Raw genomic sequence first — 20281 nt, 5'->3', positions numbered from 1 at the left:
GTTATAAACCTGGCTGTGATCTTGAAGTAAATGTAGGGAGGGTAATAAAAACACACTCAAGAATTTAGAGTTAGCACTTAATACTATGGATTTACAAGGAAGAGAAAAAAAGCATAAAAGGAGACTCAGAAGGAATGGCCCGTGAAGTAGAGGGAGACCTGATGTTAACCAGATCTTTTACTTTGTGTACTCTGATGATATGACATCTTGCAGTCTTTTACTTCTGGAAAGATGACCCCTTCCAGGATGAACTAATTCTTAGAGATAGTGAACAATTCTCCTGGACTGTGCCTTTTAAATGCAAACCAATTGGGCTGGGGAGATAGCTCAGTTGGTAGAGTGCTTGCCTTGCAAGCACAAGGCCCTGGGTTTGATCCCCAGCACCGCAAAAAAAAAAAAAAAAAAAAAAAAAAAAGCAAACCAATCAATCCAAATAATATCCCACTCCCTCCTTTATCAAGTTCTCTTTATTGACACTCCTGGCTACTGTTCCTTTCTCCTGATCACCAGACAAATTAGGACTAGCCCCTATGACCAGGAATCCCCTGAAATTATTCAAAGTAACTAATCCTAAACCTATTTACCATACCTTGCCTATTTCTTCTCACACTCCCCCCTTACTCTTCTGCCTCTTGATTGACCCTGGAGCCCCCCCATGTGACTCTGCTTGACCTACCAATGCCTCCTACTTCTTGGGATCTGTGAGCATACTTTTTTCTTCATGACGGTCATTTCTGTGTCAGTGTGTCTTACCAAACCTGATTAGTACAAATTCCAGATATTCTTAAAACACTAGGAAAAGGTGATAATGTGTAGCCAACTAAAAAAATTGGTCCTCTAGAAGAGACTACCTACATAATGGAAGAAGATGGTTGCAAACCATATGTGTGATTAAGGTCTAATACCCAAAATATATTAGGAATTTCAACAACTCAATAACCAAAGAAAACCAGATGAAAACAAAGTAACATCTGGCTGGGGATTTAACTCACTGGTGAAGTGTCTGCTTAGCATGAGCAAGGTTCTGGATGTGATCACACACACACACACACACACACACACACACACACACAATGGGCAATGGTTCTGAATTGACATATCTCAAAAGAAAACATACAAATAACCACCAACAGGTATATTAAAGAATGTTAGCCTCACCATCAGAGAAGTACAAATTAGAACACAATTCTATTAGCTCTCATCTCTTCAGATACCTATTATTAAAAGGATGAAATATAAAAAGTGCTGGTAGGATGTGAAGAAATGGGAACCCTTGCTGATGGGAATATAAATATTGTTGATGGGAATATAATTTGTATGGCCATTATTATAGTTTCTCAAAATTTAAAAATAGAAGTACCATAGGACCCAGCAATACCTCTTCTGGGTATGTATCCAAAAAAAATAGAATCAGGATGTCAACAAGATATCAAAGGATGAATTAATAAAGAAAATGTGGTGTATTCACATATGTACTAGTCAGGATTCTCTAGAGGAACAAAATCAACAGGAAACATGATTACAAAAAGGGGATTTATTAGATTGGCTTACATGACTAGAAGCTGGATAGTCCACAATGGCTGTCTGCAGTTGGAGAACTGGAAAAACCAGCAGTTGCACAGTCAAGACAGGGAAGCCCCAGAACAAGAAGGATCAACAGTGCTACCGTAGTGCGAGACCAAGGCTTCTGGAAACTACTTAAAGAATCACTGGCAGAGTCTGCTTTGGAAGAGTGAAGAAGTGAGAGTCCAATAACCTCAGACGATCCAAGCAACAATCAAGAACCCTTTCAAAAAGAGTTGAGCTTGCATCTGCATCTGCATCTGCTTCCTTGTTCTTCCAACTTTTATTCCATTCAAACCACCATCCTATTGGGCAGTGCTCCTCCTACACTTAGGGAGGGTCTGCAGTTCACTATCCCACATTCCAATCATTCCTAGACATGCCTTCGTTGACACACCCAGAAGCCTCCTAATCATCCGCATCTCTTAATCCAATCAATTTGACAATTCTAATTAACTATTACAATATAAAATGAACTCCTATGGAATGGAAGACTTAAAAAAGAATAAAATCAGCCAGGAGCAGGGCACACCCCTGTAAATCTCAACAACTGGGGAGGTGAGGTAGGATGATCACAAGTTCAAGGCCAACCTGGGCAATTTAGCTAGGTCCTAAGCAACTTAGACGCCCATCTCAAAATAAAAAATTAAAAGGGCTGGGGATGTGACTCAGTGTTAAAGTGCTCCTGGGGGTTCAGTCCCCAGTAAAAGAATAAGAAGGAGAAGGAGAAGATGATTTTTGTCATTTGTGGCAATTGGATGAATCTGGAGGACATCATGTTAAGTGAAATAAGCCAGACACAGAAAGACAAATCCCATGATCTCACTTATATTTGGAATCTAAAAAATGTGAATTTATAGAAGGAAAGAATAGAATAGAGGTAAGTAGAGATTCAGGTTGTGGTGGGTATTGGGAGAGATGTTGGTCAAAGAATACAAGTTTCAATTGGACAGCAAAAATAAGGTCAGGTGACTTATTATACAATGTGTTGACTGTGATTAATAACAGTGCATTGTATTTTGATAAATTCTAAGAGAAGATTTTAAGTGTTCTCATCTCAAAAAATCACGTGTGGTAATTCATATGTTAATTAACTGGATTTAGACATAGTCCAAATATGTTGTTAAAAACCATTGGGAAGCTGAGGGTATAACTCAGTGGTAGCTCAAATTCCCTCCCCTCCTCTATTCCCCAAGTCTCTTTCACTACTCTACTGATCTCCCTTTGATTTTTATGAGATTCCTCCTCACCATCTGAGAAAGGTAAACTTTAGACCAGACACTTTAAATGGTTAGACTTTGTCCCAAGCTGGAGAAAGAAACCCAGTTACAAAGCAGAAGGCACAGGGAAGTGTGTTGAAATGTTGAAAAGAGAGCAAAATTCCTAGAGCAAATACTGAGGTCTTGTGTGTGCATATGTGTGAATGTTTTCTTATTTTTTGTTTTGAGAAGCTGGATCAGATCCAGGGCCTCACATGCTAGACAAGTGCTCTACTACTGAGTCCCATGAGCATGTTTAGTTACAGGTACTGAATTTTCCATTCAGCAGGTTCCTTGAATTCCTTGGTTACTTAGACCTCACAGCTTGTAGTTCAAAAAGTCAAGTGAATTAAAATGAATCTGATTTTTTTTTTCTGTATCAGGAATTAAACCCAGGGGCACTCAACCACTGAGCTTTTTCTCTGACCCTTTTTAAATATTTTATTTAGAGACAGGACCTTGCTAAATCACTCACCTCCTTGCTAAGTTGCTGAGTCTGGCTCTGAACTCATGATCCTCCTGCCTCAGCCTCCTGAGCTACTGGATTATAGGCATGCGCCATGGAACCTGGTTGGATCTGATTTTACTGAATCCTTAGTAAGAGAACTAGAGCAGTTTAATGGAAGGACAAAAAACAAATCAGGAAAGGATTCAGGCAAGTGGTATTTGAATTGGATCTTATGGAGTGTTAGGATGTTGAAAGTAGAGAGAGATGGGAAATCTAAGGAAGAGAAACTACCATGAAAGTGGCAGTAACAGTGTATGTAGAAAATGGCTTGAATGCAGTATGGTTAGGGATGAAGGATAATACAGGATATATTGGAGGAGGAGAATTCTGGTGTGTTGTGAAAGTCAAACAGTAACGTTTGGCCTTTACATTATCCACCAGGCTGAAAAATCCCTACAACAGACATTGACACATAATGCAGTACTTTCTTTCTGCTGAGCTTGGTGATGGCTTTAGACTTGGGTCTTTAGCTACCGTTATGAATTGATTTGAATTAGAAATCAGCAGGAAACTTATGCCAGCCTGGTAGTTGGAAAAAAAAAAAAAAGTAGCAACTGCAGGTTTTCTCAGTTAGAAAGTACTGTTTAAGTACTTTGGATATTGTCAGGCTGGTGGTGCACACCTGTTATTCCAGTAGCTCAGGAGACTAAGGGAAGAGGTTCGAGTGTTCAAAACCAGGCTCAGCAACTTAGTGAGACCCTGTCTCAAAATAAAAAAACAAAAAGGACAGGGGATGTAGCTCAGGGGTAAAATAACCCTGGGTTTGATCTTCAGTAATACCCTCCCCCCTCCACACACAAATTAGGACAGGTTAGTTGAGATACTGTTGTAATCTAAGTATGTCTGCAATGAGGTCACTAGAATTGAGAAGATACAGTGGGGGAAAGTTTAATAATTTGATGATAATATTAGTTTCCCCGACACTGGTAAGAAATTCCTATTAGGTTGTTGTGTAAGAAACTTTTTTTTTTTTGCGGGGGGGTGCTGGGGATCAAACCCAGGGCCTTGTGCTTGCAAGGCAAGCTCTCTACCGACTGAGCTATCTCCCCAGCCCCAAGAAACTTTTTCTGTGAGAAAAACAGGCTCACTCAAGCTGTTGGTAGCTTACAATAAAATAATGTTGTATTATTTTCTACTGATGCAAACTGATTATCACAAACTTGGTGACTACAGGACAGTTATCCTCCCACAGTGTCTCTGGGTCAGTTATCTGTGTTTGGCTCAGTTGTGCCCTCTGCATGCTTAAGTTCCAAGTATCAGTTCAGGGGCTATAGTCTTGTTCCAAGGTTTGACTGAGGAGGGAACAGCTTCCAAGCTCACGTGGGGGGTTGGCAGCACTTGGTTTCTTTAGCTGTTACACTTGAGAACCTCAGTTTCTTGCCGGCTATTGGCCAGAGGTTTCTCGTTATGTAATCCCTTCCAAAGGGAAGCTTGCAACATGGCAGTTTGCTTCATTAGATCCAGTAAAGAAAAAGCTTTTTTTGTAGAACAGGCTAATATGATAGCATGTATTATAGTTGCATAAGTGGTTCCCATCATTTGCCATGTTTTGGTTAAAGACAAGTGACAATTGTCACTAACACTCAAAGAGAGGGTGTGGATCACATAGGGTCATGAACTCCAGAAGGCGTGGGTCATTGCACACTTTGAAGTACATCTGTCACAGTCACCGATGGCAGCGAGGGAGGCAGGAACTTCATGGGAGTTGTGTGTCTACTCACAGGAAGAAGAAGAATATTTGTTTAGATAACTGGGAGGATGGGACATCAGAGCAGTTAAGGGACATGACTGATTCAAAGTGTCATTAAAGAAATTCTGTAACTCCTTTCCTCTCTATGTGTCTTCTTGTGTGCCTTTCTTTTTTTTTTTTTTTCCTGCTTCCATTCATTGTTATTTTCTGTATTTTTCAGGACAGGTGTGTGTGTGTGTGTGTGTGTGTGTGTGTGAGAGAGAGAGAGAGAGAGAGAGAGAGAGAGAAAACCCATATGAGAGAGGGAAACACACACACACACACACGCACATACAGATGTTTGGCAAAGTTGTTTGTTCTTGTGGTAGACTTCTACAGAGGCTGCTAGTCACCCTAAGCTGAGAAGCAACTTAAGGTGTCTTTCACTAGTAGCATATGATCGGGCACTTGTTTTCAGAAGGAGATTAGGAAATGGCATATGCTAAGTAATTCTCAATTATCCAGTAATAAATAGCTTATTCATATAATTAATACTATTCTTTCTAAAACTAGAAGGGGAGAAGTTTTGTACATGCTTATAGAGACATAGTAAGTACCATGTTAAGGAAGCAAAAAGGTATGAAATAGGAAGGAGAACAGGGAAAGTAAGGTGAATTGAGGGAATGAACTCAGTATATACATTAAGAATATATATATGTTAATATTTACTAGTGATGTGCTAGGTGTTTGGATTTGAGTTTTTGAGCAGCAAGAGTCAAGAGGAAAACACAAAATTCCTATAAAACTTATTTGGCTGTTGTTGATGGAGGCATTTCCTCAATTCTTTCTTTTTTTTTTTTTTTTTTAATTGAACTCCAGGGCACTTGACCACTGATTCACATCCCCAACCCTAATTTGTATTTTATTTAGAGACAGGGTCTCAGTTGCTTAGTGCCTTGATTTTGCTGAGGCTGGCTTTGAACTCTTGATCCTCCTGCCTCAGCCTCCCAAGTCATTGGGATTATAGTCGTGGGCCACTGTGCCCAGCTAATTATTACTTTTGTTTCTGTTGAGATGAGCATAGTTAAGCTTACCACAACCTTAATAAGATGGAAAATCTATGTCAATGCAGGGCCCCTGTAGCCAAGTGTAATTGGGCTAGACATTTGTGAAAATCATATGATTATTACACAGTTTATATGATTAATGAACATGCAATAACAATGCTGCTTAGCAAATTATCCTCAAACTTAGCAGTCTAAGAATCCCTCCCCAAACAAAAACAAAAAACAAACGCCTCACTTTTTTTGCCATGAGTACTTTTCCTCATGAAAGCTCTCAACAAGGCAGCTGGTTCTCCTCAGAGGAAGCAAGAGAGTGCTAGAGGCAGAACCCAAACTTCTAAAAACGAACCCAGAATTGATATGGCAGCACGTCTGCTTTTCTCAGTTCAACAGAAACTAGTCAGTAAAACAAACAAATGAACCAAAAACCCCCAATTTTGCCAGGTGTGGTTGCCAAGCTTATAATCCCATGGGCTTGGGATGCTGAGGCAGGAAGATCGCAAATTTAAAGCCAGTCTTAGCAACTTAGTGAGGCCTGAAGCAACTTGGCAAGACCCTGTCTCAAAATGAAAAATAAAAAAAGGATTGAGGATGTGGCTCAGTGGTAAAGCACCTGTGGGTTCAATCCCTGGTACACCCCCCCCCAAAAAAAAAGAAACTAGTCAGTAAACTTAGCTCACACTCAAAGCAAGGGGACTGTACAAAACAACTGCACGAATACCAGAAGCACGAATGAAGGGGGAGGTTGCCTAGAGAATGAAACAAATATCAAGAGTGTTATATAGTGTCACTTCATATTAGGGGGCATAGGTAGGACCACCTGAGATAAACAAAAACTCCTGACATTCCCCATTCAGCAACTAAGAAAGTCTTTCTTCAAGCTTCCAAGGTGTAAGAGATGGGATTAATGGACAGTATGGAAAGAAATAAAAATCCCCTACTGGCAATAATTACCTCTGTCTCTACATCACAATTAACCCTAAAATCAAAAATCTAAGGTAATAGGGTGCCATTATAGCAACACCAATATCTACAAGTATCATGACCAACAAAGTAATGGAAACTAGGAATGAAAAAAGCACTAACTTGGGGTTCAAAACTGTATTAGAGTCTGTACTCCCAGTGACTCAGTAGGCTGAGGCAGGAGAATTGCATGTGCAATTCTCAGCAATTTGCCAGGTCCTAAGCAACTTAGCAACACCCTGTCTCAAAATAAAAAGGCCTGGGGAGTAGCTCAGTGGTAAAGCACCTTTGGGTTCTTTCTCCAGTACCAAAATATGAACCCCTTCCCCAAATAAACAAAAAAATTGCATTAGAACTCCAGATCTGCTGCAAACTATTGGTAGTGTTACCATCTAGGAGTGCTGGGGTTATTGTCCCGTTCAACAAAGAATTGAAGAACAGAACACAGAGACAGCAAGCAAGAAGCAGGTTTACTGCAAAAGCAACAAGAGACAGACTTCTCTGAATAGAAGAGGCCCCAGAGCTGGGAATCTGGTGGGGGAGTTTTGGCCTGTTCTTTGTATGGTCTCTGGAATTTTCTCCTTTCCTCATCTCCTCCCCCATCCCCTCTCTCCTCACCATTATTGATTGGTGCCCCTTTTGTCTACACATCTGTTTTAGTTTTTCTATTGGATCTCCACTTAGGAGTGTGAGCACAGAAGTGTCTGTCTGATTGGGTCCCCTGCTTGTGCCCACAAGCACAACCAGGAAGTTGACCTCATCAGAAGACCCTTCCAAGCTCCTTTGTTCTTGCCCTGCCCAGACCTCCTCACTCACCATTTTGCCCTGACTGCCTAAGCCTTTCTACATCTTCCTCAATAGGTGTGTGCTCTTGGAAAGTCATTTCAGTTCTTTTTCGGTTTACTCCCATTTCTTTTAATATATGAATGATACTATCATATACTACTTCCAGTCTTTAATTTGTTAGGTAGCATTCGAGTGCCATCAGTTAGTTATAGTAGATATGGAAAATGAAAAAATCCCCAAGATAATATGGCCTGGGAAAAGGGAGTGAAAAAGAATACTGTGGGTACTGTCAGCCTTCACCTCCCAAGACAAATGTTTGCCAGGTGCTGGCTGCATATGGGATGGAAGTGTCTCATCACCCTTAAAGAAAGACTCTAGGAGGCATTAGTTTCCCAAAAGTAATCTCTCCACACACTGCCCACAGACCCCTGACCCCCAAAAGTTCAAATATCTGAGTGCTTAAGGAAACTGATACATTCCCTAAACCACCCCTCAAAATAACCTATATAAACCCAGTCCCTTTCTATGTTCAGTGGCTCATTTTCCACCAGGAAAGTGGACCCAGCAGTGCCATTTCATCCCTGCCTCCCCTGTTCCGGGGTGAAACTTTGTTTCTGAATAAACAGCTGAGATGATTCATGAGGTTTGCATCTTGCCCTTTCTTTTTGGGCTAATAAGTTATGCAGCAGCCACGTTTATTGTACTGCTAGAGTGAAAACTAAACTTATAAAAACGTTTGCAAAAGAACATTATTGCTTACAAATTTTATTCTTCTTGAAAGATCTTTTTAGCTTAGTCATACATTTAAATAATTTTCACTATTATGTATATAACTAAATACAATAAATTGGTTTCTTAGGGGGTTCTTCAAATTTATTGTCCAACTCAAATAATTTTTCAACACAAAATTATCAAAGCCCATATTTTATGGTTTTTATTTTAATAACATGTTCTAATTCAACTTTGTCCAATATCATTTCAATAATTAATGAATATTAAACATTACTGAGGGCCTCCCCATTTTTTTTTTTTTTTTTCTTTTTTAAGGTACTAAAGGATTGAAAATTCGTGTGTATTCTCCTTTGCCGCACATCTTTTCAGGCGCTTATTGCAACTGGTTCTGGGCTCCTACATCTCAGAATGCAGCCATACTGCACATGCCTTTTAACACGTTTTCTTTTCGTCTTTTGCTCTATTTTATGGAGGCTGGCTGCACTGTGTCTTACAGCCTTCTCCTACTGTTTTGAGGTTAAGTATAGTCACGGGGCGGGGGTTGCGTCCCCATGGCTCACGGTCCCAGTCATCACTCCAGACACAGCAGCGTCTGCCGCCGTGGGTGGAGCCCATGGTGACGTGGACCGGCGGCGCGCTCCCGGAAGTGACGCACTACGTCCCGTGCGTGCGGGCGGCTGCGTCGGGCTGCAGGAGAAGATGGCGGTCTCCACAGGTCGGTTCCCGGGCCGGGCTGCCTGCTTTCCCTCTCTGACCCGGCTCTGCCCCTCCGCCTGCTGCTGGTGGCCGAGTGCTGTCCGGGTGGGAGAAGCCGGAGTGCGATTTCTTGAACACTGCGCTCCCCTGGAACGAAGCCTGGACTGGGGAGGGATCGGGTGGGACCAGCGCGGATGCCAAGGGCCCGGGTCGACCGTCGGGGGTGGCGGGTCGTGCTCGCGCGTCGGCCGCGCGCCCGTGGTCCGGTGGCGGGGTGTCCCCTGCGCTCGCGCAGAATCAGGGTCCTCGGGGTCGAGGATGGAAGCTGTTGGGGGAGAGAGGAGACGAGGCCCAAGGTGGGCGGGTGTCAACCTTGGTCACTGAAGGTGGGTGACGTTGAGAGACATCCTGGGTCGGGTAGGGAGGTCCGGTTCTCCGGGACTCTCCTTGACATGGGTGGAGGAGAGGACGATTGCTCTTCAGAATGAGGGAGAGAGGATTATTCTTACCTGACTGAATACATACTTTTATTTTTTATTTTTCACTTAAGTGGAAAGCTGCAGTGCAAACAAAACCAGACCAAGATGAAACATAATTGAACAAGTGGTTTCTCAGATAAGCTTTCAACTTCTCTGTCATACTGAATACAGTGTTTGGTTTCTTACGAGTGTAGACTTTGAAATTAAGTGTTAACATTGAGGCTTTAGAAATTTGACTATTTCAAAAATATTTAGTTAGAAATGTTACCTTTACTGCTTAAAATGATAGTGCGTATGATCTTTTCACTAGTCTTTATTGAAACTAGATTATAGAACAGTGAGATTTAATATTTCATGCCATCATTGCATAATAAAACGAAATTTCAAATCTGTGTGCTAAAATAAAAGGATTTGTATGTGGTGATTGATACTTTTCGGGTAATATCTCTGTACATTTTGTGTCTGTTAAATCATTGTTAATGTGTAGGTGTCATAGGTGATAAGATCTAGCAATTTTGGCTTTGGAGAAATATTTCAATATTCTCGGGGTCAGCACTAACTGGCAAAGCAAGGATCATTTTGAAAGTGACTTTTGGTATTGCAACTTTTGTTTTTGCTATTTGAAATCTGTGTCCTTGTGAATGGAACCTTATCCTTTTCAGAGTTGTGTTTGGTACCTATAGTTAAAAATATACTTGAAAATTAAGTAATAAAATGATGTATTTAATTCGATAGTTTTCATTTTGTGATTGCATTGTTTATTTAAACACATCTCCCCCTCCCCTACACTAGACACTAGAGAATGTTAAAATAATTTGAAAAGATCAGACATTAGACGATGCTGGACCATGTACTTTTTGTTAACAACTTTTAGTTGTTTTAGGAAGTTGAATATACATTATAAACTAGTTGCTGATAGTTTATTAGTGTGTTTATTGCACATTGGAATTCTGTTTACAATTCTACATTCTCTTTGTTACAGTTTCACTATTTTTAGACAAGAATTTTGAAGCCTTGAAATAATTAGAAAATACATTGTAGGCAGTTGAGTTTTCATAAACCACTGAAATTCACTCTGAAACTTGTTAGTGTGGATGTAGCTTAGTGGAAGAGTGTTTTCCTAGCAGGTGCAAGGCCTTGGGTTTGATTCCTAGTACTGCAAAAGCCAAAAAAACAAAACAAAACAAAAAACCCAAAATTGCCATGGTTAGTTTTATGTTATTTTATTTATCTATTTCTGTACTTTAGATAATTGATGGTCTTGTCAAACTGGGAGGGAACTGAGTCCAGAAAAAGCTTTACACTATGTTTTGAAATGAATTATTATTATTCATTTATTTATTTTTGGGTACTAGGTATTGAACTCAGGAGCACTTGACCACTAAGCTGCTTCTCCAGCCCTATTTTGTATTTTATTTAGAAACAGGGTCTCATTGAGTTGCTTAGTGCCTTGCTTTTGCTGAGTCTGGCTTTGAACTTGTGATCTTCCTGCCTTAGCCTCCCAAGCCGCTGGGATTGCAGGTGTGTGCCACCATGCCTGGCTTGAAATGAATTATTTTGATTTATACCATTAGTTATTCTTTTGTTTGCTTTTTGGTAGCATGAGAGGGAAAATGGTACTTAAAGTAAGTATAAATAAATGTTACATGAAATTTCAACTGAAATTTAATGTTGAAATTTAAAATTAGATGAGCTGGATTGATATCATATACATGTTTTTTCTTTAAGACAAAATATCTTTGATAAAAATAGTTGTGAGTCTGGACTTGTAGCTCAGTGGTAGAGTGCTTGCTTAGCACATGTGAGGCACTGGGTTCCATCCTCAGAACCACATAAAAATAAAATAAATAAAGGTATTGCGTCCATCTACAATTAAAAAATGTTTAAAAAAATAGTTGTTTAATAGGCTAAAAAGAAAAAAATGCAATATATATGATATATATATATATATGCAGCATGTATATGAATATTTGTTTATTTTATATATATAATATATAAATATTTTTAGTATTGGGGATTGAACATAGAGGTGCTTTACCACTGAGCTACATTCCTAATCCTTTTTATTTATTTATTTTTTTTATTTTGAGACAGGGTCTTTCTAATTTGCCAAACCGGAGCTTGTACTTATGATCCTCCTTCCTTGACCTCCTGAGCTACTGGGATTATAGGCATGTGCCACTGTGACTGGCTGATGAATGCTTTTGATTCAAAATTTCATTACACGTCAGCATCATTGTAGTAATGTGCTAGATAAAAATGTATGTATAGCACTTTTTTCTTTTTTTTTTCCAAAATAAGCTTTTAATAGTTAGATTCACAGAGATAGTACACAGATTTTCTGTATACCTTACATTCAGTTTCAAATGGCACATTTGTTACACTTAATGAACCAGTATTAACATATTTATTGTTAACTAAAGTTGATACTATATTTATATTTCCTTATTCTTTACTTAATGTCCTTTTTCTCTCCCAGGACCCTATGTGGTAGATACCCTTACATTATAACATGAAATGTTTTAAAATTTATCACTAAGGTTGTATTAGTGTTGTGATGGGGCTCTAGTCTCTTTGCTGCAGATAAGTATAAAAATGTCTTTAAGTAATGAGAGGCTCAGGAAAAAAATGTTTTTCTTCCATAGTAGATTTGGGTAAACTTACATGAACAGAAAACAAAACCAAAGTAAAACTTAATTGTCCTTTTCAGAAATGAGCAGCATTGTAGTATACTGGAAGAAAACCTAGTTTGGCAGTGTTGTGATTTCCCTACTGTCCCTGCCTCTTTGGGCATTTCACTAATCCTAGTATCTTTAGTTGAAAATGCTTGAATATGAACAGAACTTGGGAGTAGTAGAAGAGGATTACATAGCAAATTATAATAGAACCTTGGAACTAAACTTGTGGAAGAACTGAACTATGGTTTATTTTCTTCTTGAGATTTTCAAAACTGGCCTAGTGGATTTTTCTTGATGTTCTTGATGTGCATATGCTCTTCATAATATGATTAAATAATACAGCCTCACTATACATTCAGTCTTTGCCTTGAAGAGTAGTTTTGGGAAGTAAAAATGACCTCACAAACTGGGCTTGGTGGAGCACTCTTGTAATCCCAGTAACTCAGGAGGCTGAGGCAGCAGTGGTTAAGTACCCCAGTTCAATCCCAGGTACCAAATGTAATCTTTAAAAAAGAGGATCTCAAGTTTGAGGCCAGCCAGGTAGGGCAACTTAGACCCTGTTTCAAAATAAAAAATAAAAAGGACCCAAATGTAGCTTAGAACTCTTGGGTTTAATCCCCAATACCAGGTGGGATGGGAGTGGAGATGGGGGAAGCCATGCAAACTTCAAACTATTTAAAGCAGTTTTAGTGGGAAGATTGTGATTCTGAGGTCTTTGAATTTTTTTTAAAACATTTTTTAGTTGTCAGTGGACCTTTATTTTACTTACTTATATGTGGTGCTGAGAATCAAACCCAGTGCATCGCACATGCCAGGCAAGCGCTGTCCCACTGAGCTACAACCCCAGCCTGAAAATATTTCTTAAATATTAAAAACTCTTATTGTTGGGGGCTAGGGAGATAGCTCAGTCGGTAGAGTGCTTACCTTGCAAGCACAAGTCACAAGTCCCTGGGTTCGATCCCCAGCACCAAAAAAAAAAAAAAAAAAAAAAAAAGGATACAAAAACTCTTATTGTTGGTTACAAATGTATAGGAGAATGATAAATTGTAAAATTAAGATTTATACACTATACTTTTAAAATACTAGAAACACTAAGAATTAAATAGTAAATATTTTGTTAACCTGGAGAATGAGGCAGGCAATTGCAAGTTGAAGGACAGACTTGGCAACTTAATGAGACCCTTTCTCAAAAAAAAAGAAAAAAGGGGAAAAAAAAGTGCTGAAGGGTTGGGGAGGTAGCTCTGTGGTAAAGCATCTTTGGGTTCAATTCCCAGTGTCTGTGGGGGAAGAATAAGCAAACAAAACTTGTCAAGGGTAGTTTTAATAATTCTTATCATATAACTTAGGATACAGAGTAGAAAGTGTTCTTTCTAAACTTTGGCAAATTGTGATGCTCCTAAGTTGGATCTTTTATCGGTATGTATGTATGAATGTATATATTTATATATTTATTTATTTTGCATTACTGGGTATTGAACCCAGGATGCTGAGATACATCCCTAGCCTTTTTATTTTTAAGTTGATGAACCTGGCCTTAAACTTGTGATCCTCTTGGCCTTGGCCTCCTGAATTGCTGGGATTACAGGTGCTTTTCATCTACAGTGTTTTATTCTTTTTCAGTGTTCCCTTTAAGATGAAGTTTTTGACTTCCAGGGCGTCGTCTTTTCTCAAAAGTAGTTTCCTCATTTGTATTGATTAGTTTGCCTTTACAAAGTTTTTCTGGCTGCTCAAATAGCATCAACACATAACATGTTCAGTTCTCATTTCATTTCCAGTGTTACCAGTTTTGTTTCTTTGCTGTGCTTTCAGTTTTGTTGGCCAATAACTCTTTTTAGTATCTATTATAAAATGTTAATCATGAATTTGCCACTGGTAGACAAGGAGGCAACACAACTTTTGTGTCTGTGAACTGATAACAGACAAGCAGTGGCTTGTCTGAAAAAAGTAATATGTTGGTTATTGATCATGACATGCATCTGTTTTTACTTAGTGATTGTGGTCAAAAGAGCTAGCAGCTAAGTTTGTACTTTATGTATCTACTTATGATACCACTGTGGTGCCTGCAATTTGAATTGTGTTGAGGGATTGGTGTTAATTTAAACTGTGATAACTGGAATTCTTGCATATGAGATCCTAACAGCAGGGATTGTCTGTATGGAAACATCCATTTAGTAATTATATTGGGAACTCTTTAACATAATATTTCAAAGAAGTAAATATAAGGCATACAAGGTAGAATAAACAGAATTCATTGTTTGAAAGCATGTTTCAAAAGTAACCATTTTTTCAAACGCTCTTTGAAACAACTAATGTAAGTCTGAGTCTATGTAAAATGAGTCTTCAGGACTGGATTTGGGAGTGATTTATTTTTGTTTATAAAACCTTGACTCATAGGTGTGAGTACAAGTGTTATTTTCACTCTAAGTTGGAACTTAGCAAAGTCTCAAACTGCAGAAGGTAAATCCTTATAACTATTTGTAGGTTCTTACATGTGTTTCTAATGGAAAGTACATTATGGACCATCTATATTAAGCCAAGTTCATTTTATAGATTAGTAGTAGAAATCTAGGTATGCAATGACTTTCACAGGGTTATTTAGTTAGATAAATAATAACCCAATAACAGTGCTCAATTTCACTTTCTATGGTACACTGTGAATAATACAAAGTACAAACTTTGTTGCTAACTTTCTTTCACAAATAATTATATAAATGGTGAGTCCAGAGATACACTGATTTCTTTTCATCTCTTTCTTTTTCTCCTTCTCCTTCCTTCCTTCCAGTACTAAGGATTGAACCCAGATGCGCTTTACCACTGAGCTTCTTCCCAGCACCTTCCCACAACCCTTACTGTTACTATTTTGTATTTTGAGAGGTTCTCACTATGTTGCTGAATCTGGCCTTGAACCTGTAATCTTGCTTCTTCAACCTCCTGAGTATGAGTTTACAGTTGTGTGCTACTGTGCCTGCCAGAGCTAGTTTCTTGATTTTAGATCCTTTTCTTTTCTTTTCTTTCTTTCTTTTTTTTTTTTAAGATATGTATTTTTTTAGCTGTTGATGGACCTTTAGTTATATGTGGTACTGAGAATCAAACCCAGTTCCTCATGCATGCTAGACAAGTCTTTACCACTGAACTACAACCCTAGCCCCCTTGATTTTAGGTTCTCTAATACTACTTCTGTATCACATCATATTCTATGTGTGCTTTGTTTGCTTTTATTTTGTGGAAATCCAGTAATGTTATTTCACAAATAAATGCCATTAACAATCAAGGTAAGATACTTTAGAGACTAAAGGCATTATAGATAATTAAAACTCCATGTTCTTTTATAGAATAAAAGGTGGTATTCAAAAGAATAAAAAACCGTTTTAGACAAAGTAATATTAGTGGCTAAATATTGTTCCACATTAAGCAAGTCTTTTTTGTGAGCACAGATTTGGTTTATAAGCAAATGACATATGTAGAACTGTTCCCTGAGTTTTTATAAATTTATCATTGTGACAGGTTATTTTGGGGAGAGTAGAGGAAGGGAATATACTGCTAATGCTGTGAACAATTGATAAAATGCATCTCTGTGTTGGATGTAGGAATCACAACCTGATGTGTTAAATTTTAAATACTTATATTATTATAATTTATTATTTCTAAAGTGGCCCTTATTTATTTTAAAACATTTTTTCAAAGGCAGAGACAGGGTTTATTTAAGTAAGTAGATACATTTTCTTGGGATTGTTGGAATCAAAGTCGATGCCTTCAAATTTCCCTGTACTGGTTACTAAGAGATGTCATGGGAGAAGAAATGTCTCTGAAGAAGGGTCCAAGGAGTTTCTGGAGAGAAGGGGGAACTTGATGGAGAACCAGTGGGGTTCTTGGCATATGCGACAGAATAGATTTCAACATATACCAGTAAAAGTCATAGACAGAAGTTTATTAAGTAAAGTAGATACATATTCAAGGGAGAATGGGACAATCTTGAGAGAGAGGTATGCCTGGTTCTATACTTTATATGAGTGGAATTATATTGTCGTGTGTGGTCTTTTGTGTTTAATGTATATAATGTTTTTAAGGGTTTCCATGTTGTAGATGTATCTATACTTTATATCAATTTTTGTGGCTGAAAAATATTCCACTATATGGATAAGCCATTTTTCCTTTAACAATTCATCTGTTCCTGCACATTTGGGGTTGTTGTATATACTGATAGTATCAGACACAGTATGTACTAACTGTTGGGTGTAGGCTGTTATAGACATTCAAGTTCTGCATGGACACATTTTCTTTCTTTTGGGTAGATACCTAGGAGTGGAAACTGGTGAGTAGTAAGGTGATTTAACTTTTAGAAGAACTGCCAGACTTTTCCTAAGGGAAATAATTTTACATTTGTAGCAGTAGTACATGAGAGTTACAGCATCCTAACCAGAACTTCCTTGACTTGGATTATAGTCATCTTGTGAGATGTGATATGGTATCTCATGATTTTGACTTGCATTTCACTGTTGACTAGTGATATTGAGTATTACTTCATGTGCTTATAAGCTGTTTATTTGCCTATCTTCTTTGGAGTAATGTCTACCTAGATCCTTTGCACAGTTTTAAATTGGGATTTTGTTAATTGTTTATTTATATAAGTTCTTTATAGATAGAAGTCCCTTATCAGATACATGACTTGCAAGTGTTTTTTCTTATTCTTTCAGTTGTCTTCACTTTCTTTATCTTTTTTTTTTTTTTTTGGTACTGGGGGAATTGAACTCGGGGGCACTTAATCACTGAGCCACATCCCTAGCCCTTTTTTGTATGTTATTTAGAGACAGGGTCTCACTCAGTTGCTTAGTGCCTTGCCATTGCCGAGGCTGGTTTTGAACTCCTGACCCTCCTGCCTCAGACTCCTGAGCCGCTGGGACTGCAGGTGTGTGTCACCACACCTGGCATCTTCACTTTCTTGAATCCCAAAAGTTTTAAATTTGATGAACACCAATTTATCTGTTTTTCTACATTATTAAAATGCGAGTATGACTTTTGACATGTGCTTTATTGACTAGCTGCTGCTTTGTACTGTGAATTCTAATGTGATTGTCATGTGACAGGGGCAGGAGTCACATCTTACCAGGTGTGAGGTTTAATTTCACATGACAGTTATATAACTAGATATTAGGCATACTGCAAACTTTATCTTTGGAAATACTGTAATTATATGATGAATTTATAATGTAGTGATTGGAATATTATTGAAAAGTACAAACAATGCATAGCTTGGCATACTGTTATTCATGCTAATGTCACCTGCTACTGAAAGTACCAGTTGTGGTTTACTAAGTAGTACGGATGAGTGACTATTTCCTCAGAGGAAATACTTCAGTTATTGAAAACTCTTTAATTTTCTAAAGTGTTTACTTTGTAAACAGTGATTTGAAGGAATAGCTTTTTTTTTTTTATCATATAATATTCTGACTGTGGGACTCTTAACTGCAGCTTCCTGGATTCACATTTAGTAGTCTGTCAGAAGACTTCACATCTTTTAGAGTGTATGTCATTTCAAATTTTAGTAGGCATTAAAACTAGAGAGGAACCAGAGTATATTGTAACGTATCTGACTTTCCTCCATTCCCTAGTTTATTCTAAGAAAGTATTGTTCTGTAATATTGTTGAGCCATTTACTGGCAGAATGTTAGGTAACTGTTGAGTTTTCCCGAGCCTGTCTAACAGTATCTATAGTGTAGCTAGGCAAAACCTGCACAACTTACTGTGTTTTATTTGAATGAGTCCCCTTCCAAAACTTCTTCCCTATTGGATCGTAAAGATCTTAGAGAAAGGATTCTGTCATTATGTTTGGTATCAGCAGCTCTTGCTATTGGTTGATTCATGAATATTGAGAAGCATCTGTTATAAATTGACCAAGTGTTTATGAGAGCCAGTGTGTTGTCACCATCTTCTATGGGCAGTTCTATATAAGAGATATAAGAATGAGATGATAATGGTACAGAGTACAATGTATTTTTTTCCTTTGTACATCATAATATTTTACTGTTTTCATTTTTAGATTGCTTTTCTGAACTGAAATAGTACTAACAATAATTTATGCTCAAAACAGTTATTAATCTAAACTAAGCTGTTTATTTCTTCCTTATTGAGCTGAATTAGTGTCTAGTAAATAGACTTCTGAATGAAATATCCACTAGTTATAGGTTTTCTAAAAAGTATTTTTTAGTTGTAGATGGACACAATACCTTTATTTCAGTTTATTTATTTTTATGGGGCTGAGGATTGGACCCAGAGCCTCACACATGCTAGGCAAGTGCTCTACCACTGAACTACAACCCTAGTCCAGTTGCAGGTGTTTTGCAGATGGCTGGTAGGTGGGAAATGGTGCTTTTGGTTGTAACCTAAAGAGCAACATATTCTTTTGTATACAGTGCATGTGCTGCATGACAGGATTGAGTTACTTTGAAGATTATCTAGTCCCTAGGATTTTCTTTTTGTGTTTGAAAGTGTAATGCAAATATATAAAATCCACAAAGTTTGATTTGATTTTGTTTTTTTTTTCAGATATATTTTTCTGTTTTTACCTACTGTGTTTCATCAATTCAAGATCCATTTTAATTCCCAAAATAGGCATTTGTGTTATAGTTTAATAGGTAGTGTTTTTTATTTCTTAAAGTAGTGGTTCATCATATAGTTGAGACCATCTTAGTTTAGTTGTTTTTTTTTTGGGGGGGGTAGCGTGAAACCAGGGGAACTCTACCATTGAGCTACATCCCTATCCCTGTTTTGTTTTTAAGACAGGCTCTTTGTTAAATTGGCCTAGACTATTTTTAAATTTATGTCCTGCTGTGGTCTCTTGAATCACTGCAATTATAGGCATGTCCCACCACACCTGGCAGAAGACAGTATGTAAAAATATATTAGTAAGCACTCATTGAGGTGAATGTGTACTAGATTTAAAATACCAAGTTTCTACAATAATATTAGCATGTGTTCTCATTTATTAATTGAATACAAAACAACTGTTATAAATTTAAACAAATATATCTAGTGAAATATATTTTAATCTCATGCAGTTTTTTGGAAATACTTATTTTGGAGACTTAGATTTCTGTTTCTGGTAAGCTTTCATTTCAGCAAAATGATTTTTTTCCTGTTACCTATATAAATAAAAATTTTAGGCCTAGTGCAGTGGCCTATGCATGTAATCCCAGTGACTTGGGAGACTAAGACAGGAGGATTTCGAGTTCAGAGCCAGCCTCAGCAATTTAATGAGGCCCTAAGCACTCAGGGAGACCCTGTCTCTAATAAAATACAAAAAAGGACTGGGGATGTGGCTCAGTGATTGAGGGTTGAGTGCCCCTGGGTTCAATCCCCTATACCAAAAATAAATAAATAAATAAATAAACCAACATTTGTATATATTGTAATGTTTCAGTGATGGCTGCAGTTCAGGTCTTCTTTTTTTACTATGTAAATATTTTATTTAAATATTCTGAATTTTTGAAACTGGGACCAATCTCCTGCCTGTCTCAAATGTCAGTTATTCAAACCATAGGAAAAAATCAGAGAAACTGAAAATTAACATTAATTATTCTTACTAATTTATATATTATAAGGTAACAAGTTCCTTTTTACTACCTATTATGTGCCAGGTAACTGGTAAGCACTGTATGTGCATACACACACACATAGGTATAAAATCACAATTAAAATCACAACAGTCCTCTTAAGAAAATACCCCAGTTTCTCATTTAGCTTTGACTTTATTTTCAGCTGAGGAAACTGAGAATGTAAGCTTAGGAAAAAAAACCACCTATGCTAGCTAACCAGTCCTTCACAAATTAATTATCATCTGAGTTATCACTGCCTACTTGCATTCAGAATTACTATGAACACAGTGTA

At 37.8% G+C, this 20281-nt stretch overlaps 1 protein-coding gene across 1 annotated transcript in view; it reads left to right on the top strand.

The window, feature by feature from the left end:
• The first annotated feature begins 8952 nt into the window (after positions 1–8952).
• Positions 8953–20281, top strand: part of Ube2v2 (ubiquitin conjugating enzyme E2 V2) — a 66484-nt gene continuing 55155 nt past the window's right edge. The window contains exons 1-2 of the mRNA XM_047553532.1: positions 8953–9259; positions 9303–9626. Coding sequence (XP_047409488.1) covers positions 8953–9259; positions 9303–9626 — 631 coding nt within the window. The remainder of the gene's footprint in view (positions 9260–9302; positions 9627–20281) is intronic.

This window comes from Sciurus carolinensis, chromosome 1 (assembly GCF_902686445.1).
Source record: "Sciurus carolinensis chromosome 1, mSciCar1.2, whole genome shotgun sequence".
NCBI classification, from domain to species: Eukaryota; Metazoa; Chordata; class Mammalia; order Rodentia; family Sciuridae; genus Sciurus; species Sciurus carolinensis.
The sequence above is the reverse complement of the archived record's forward strand: the minus strand, read 5'-3'. Positions and strand labels throughout refer to the sequence as shown.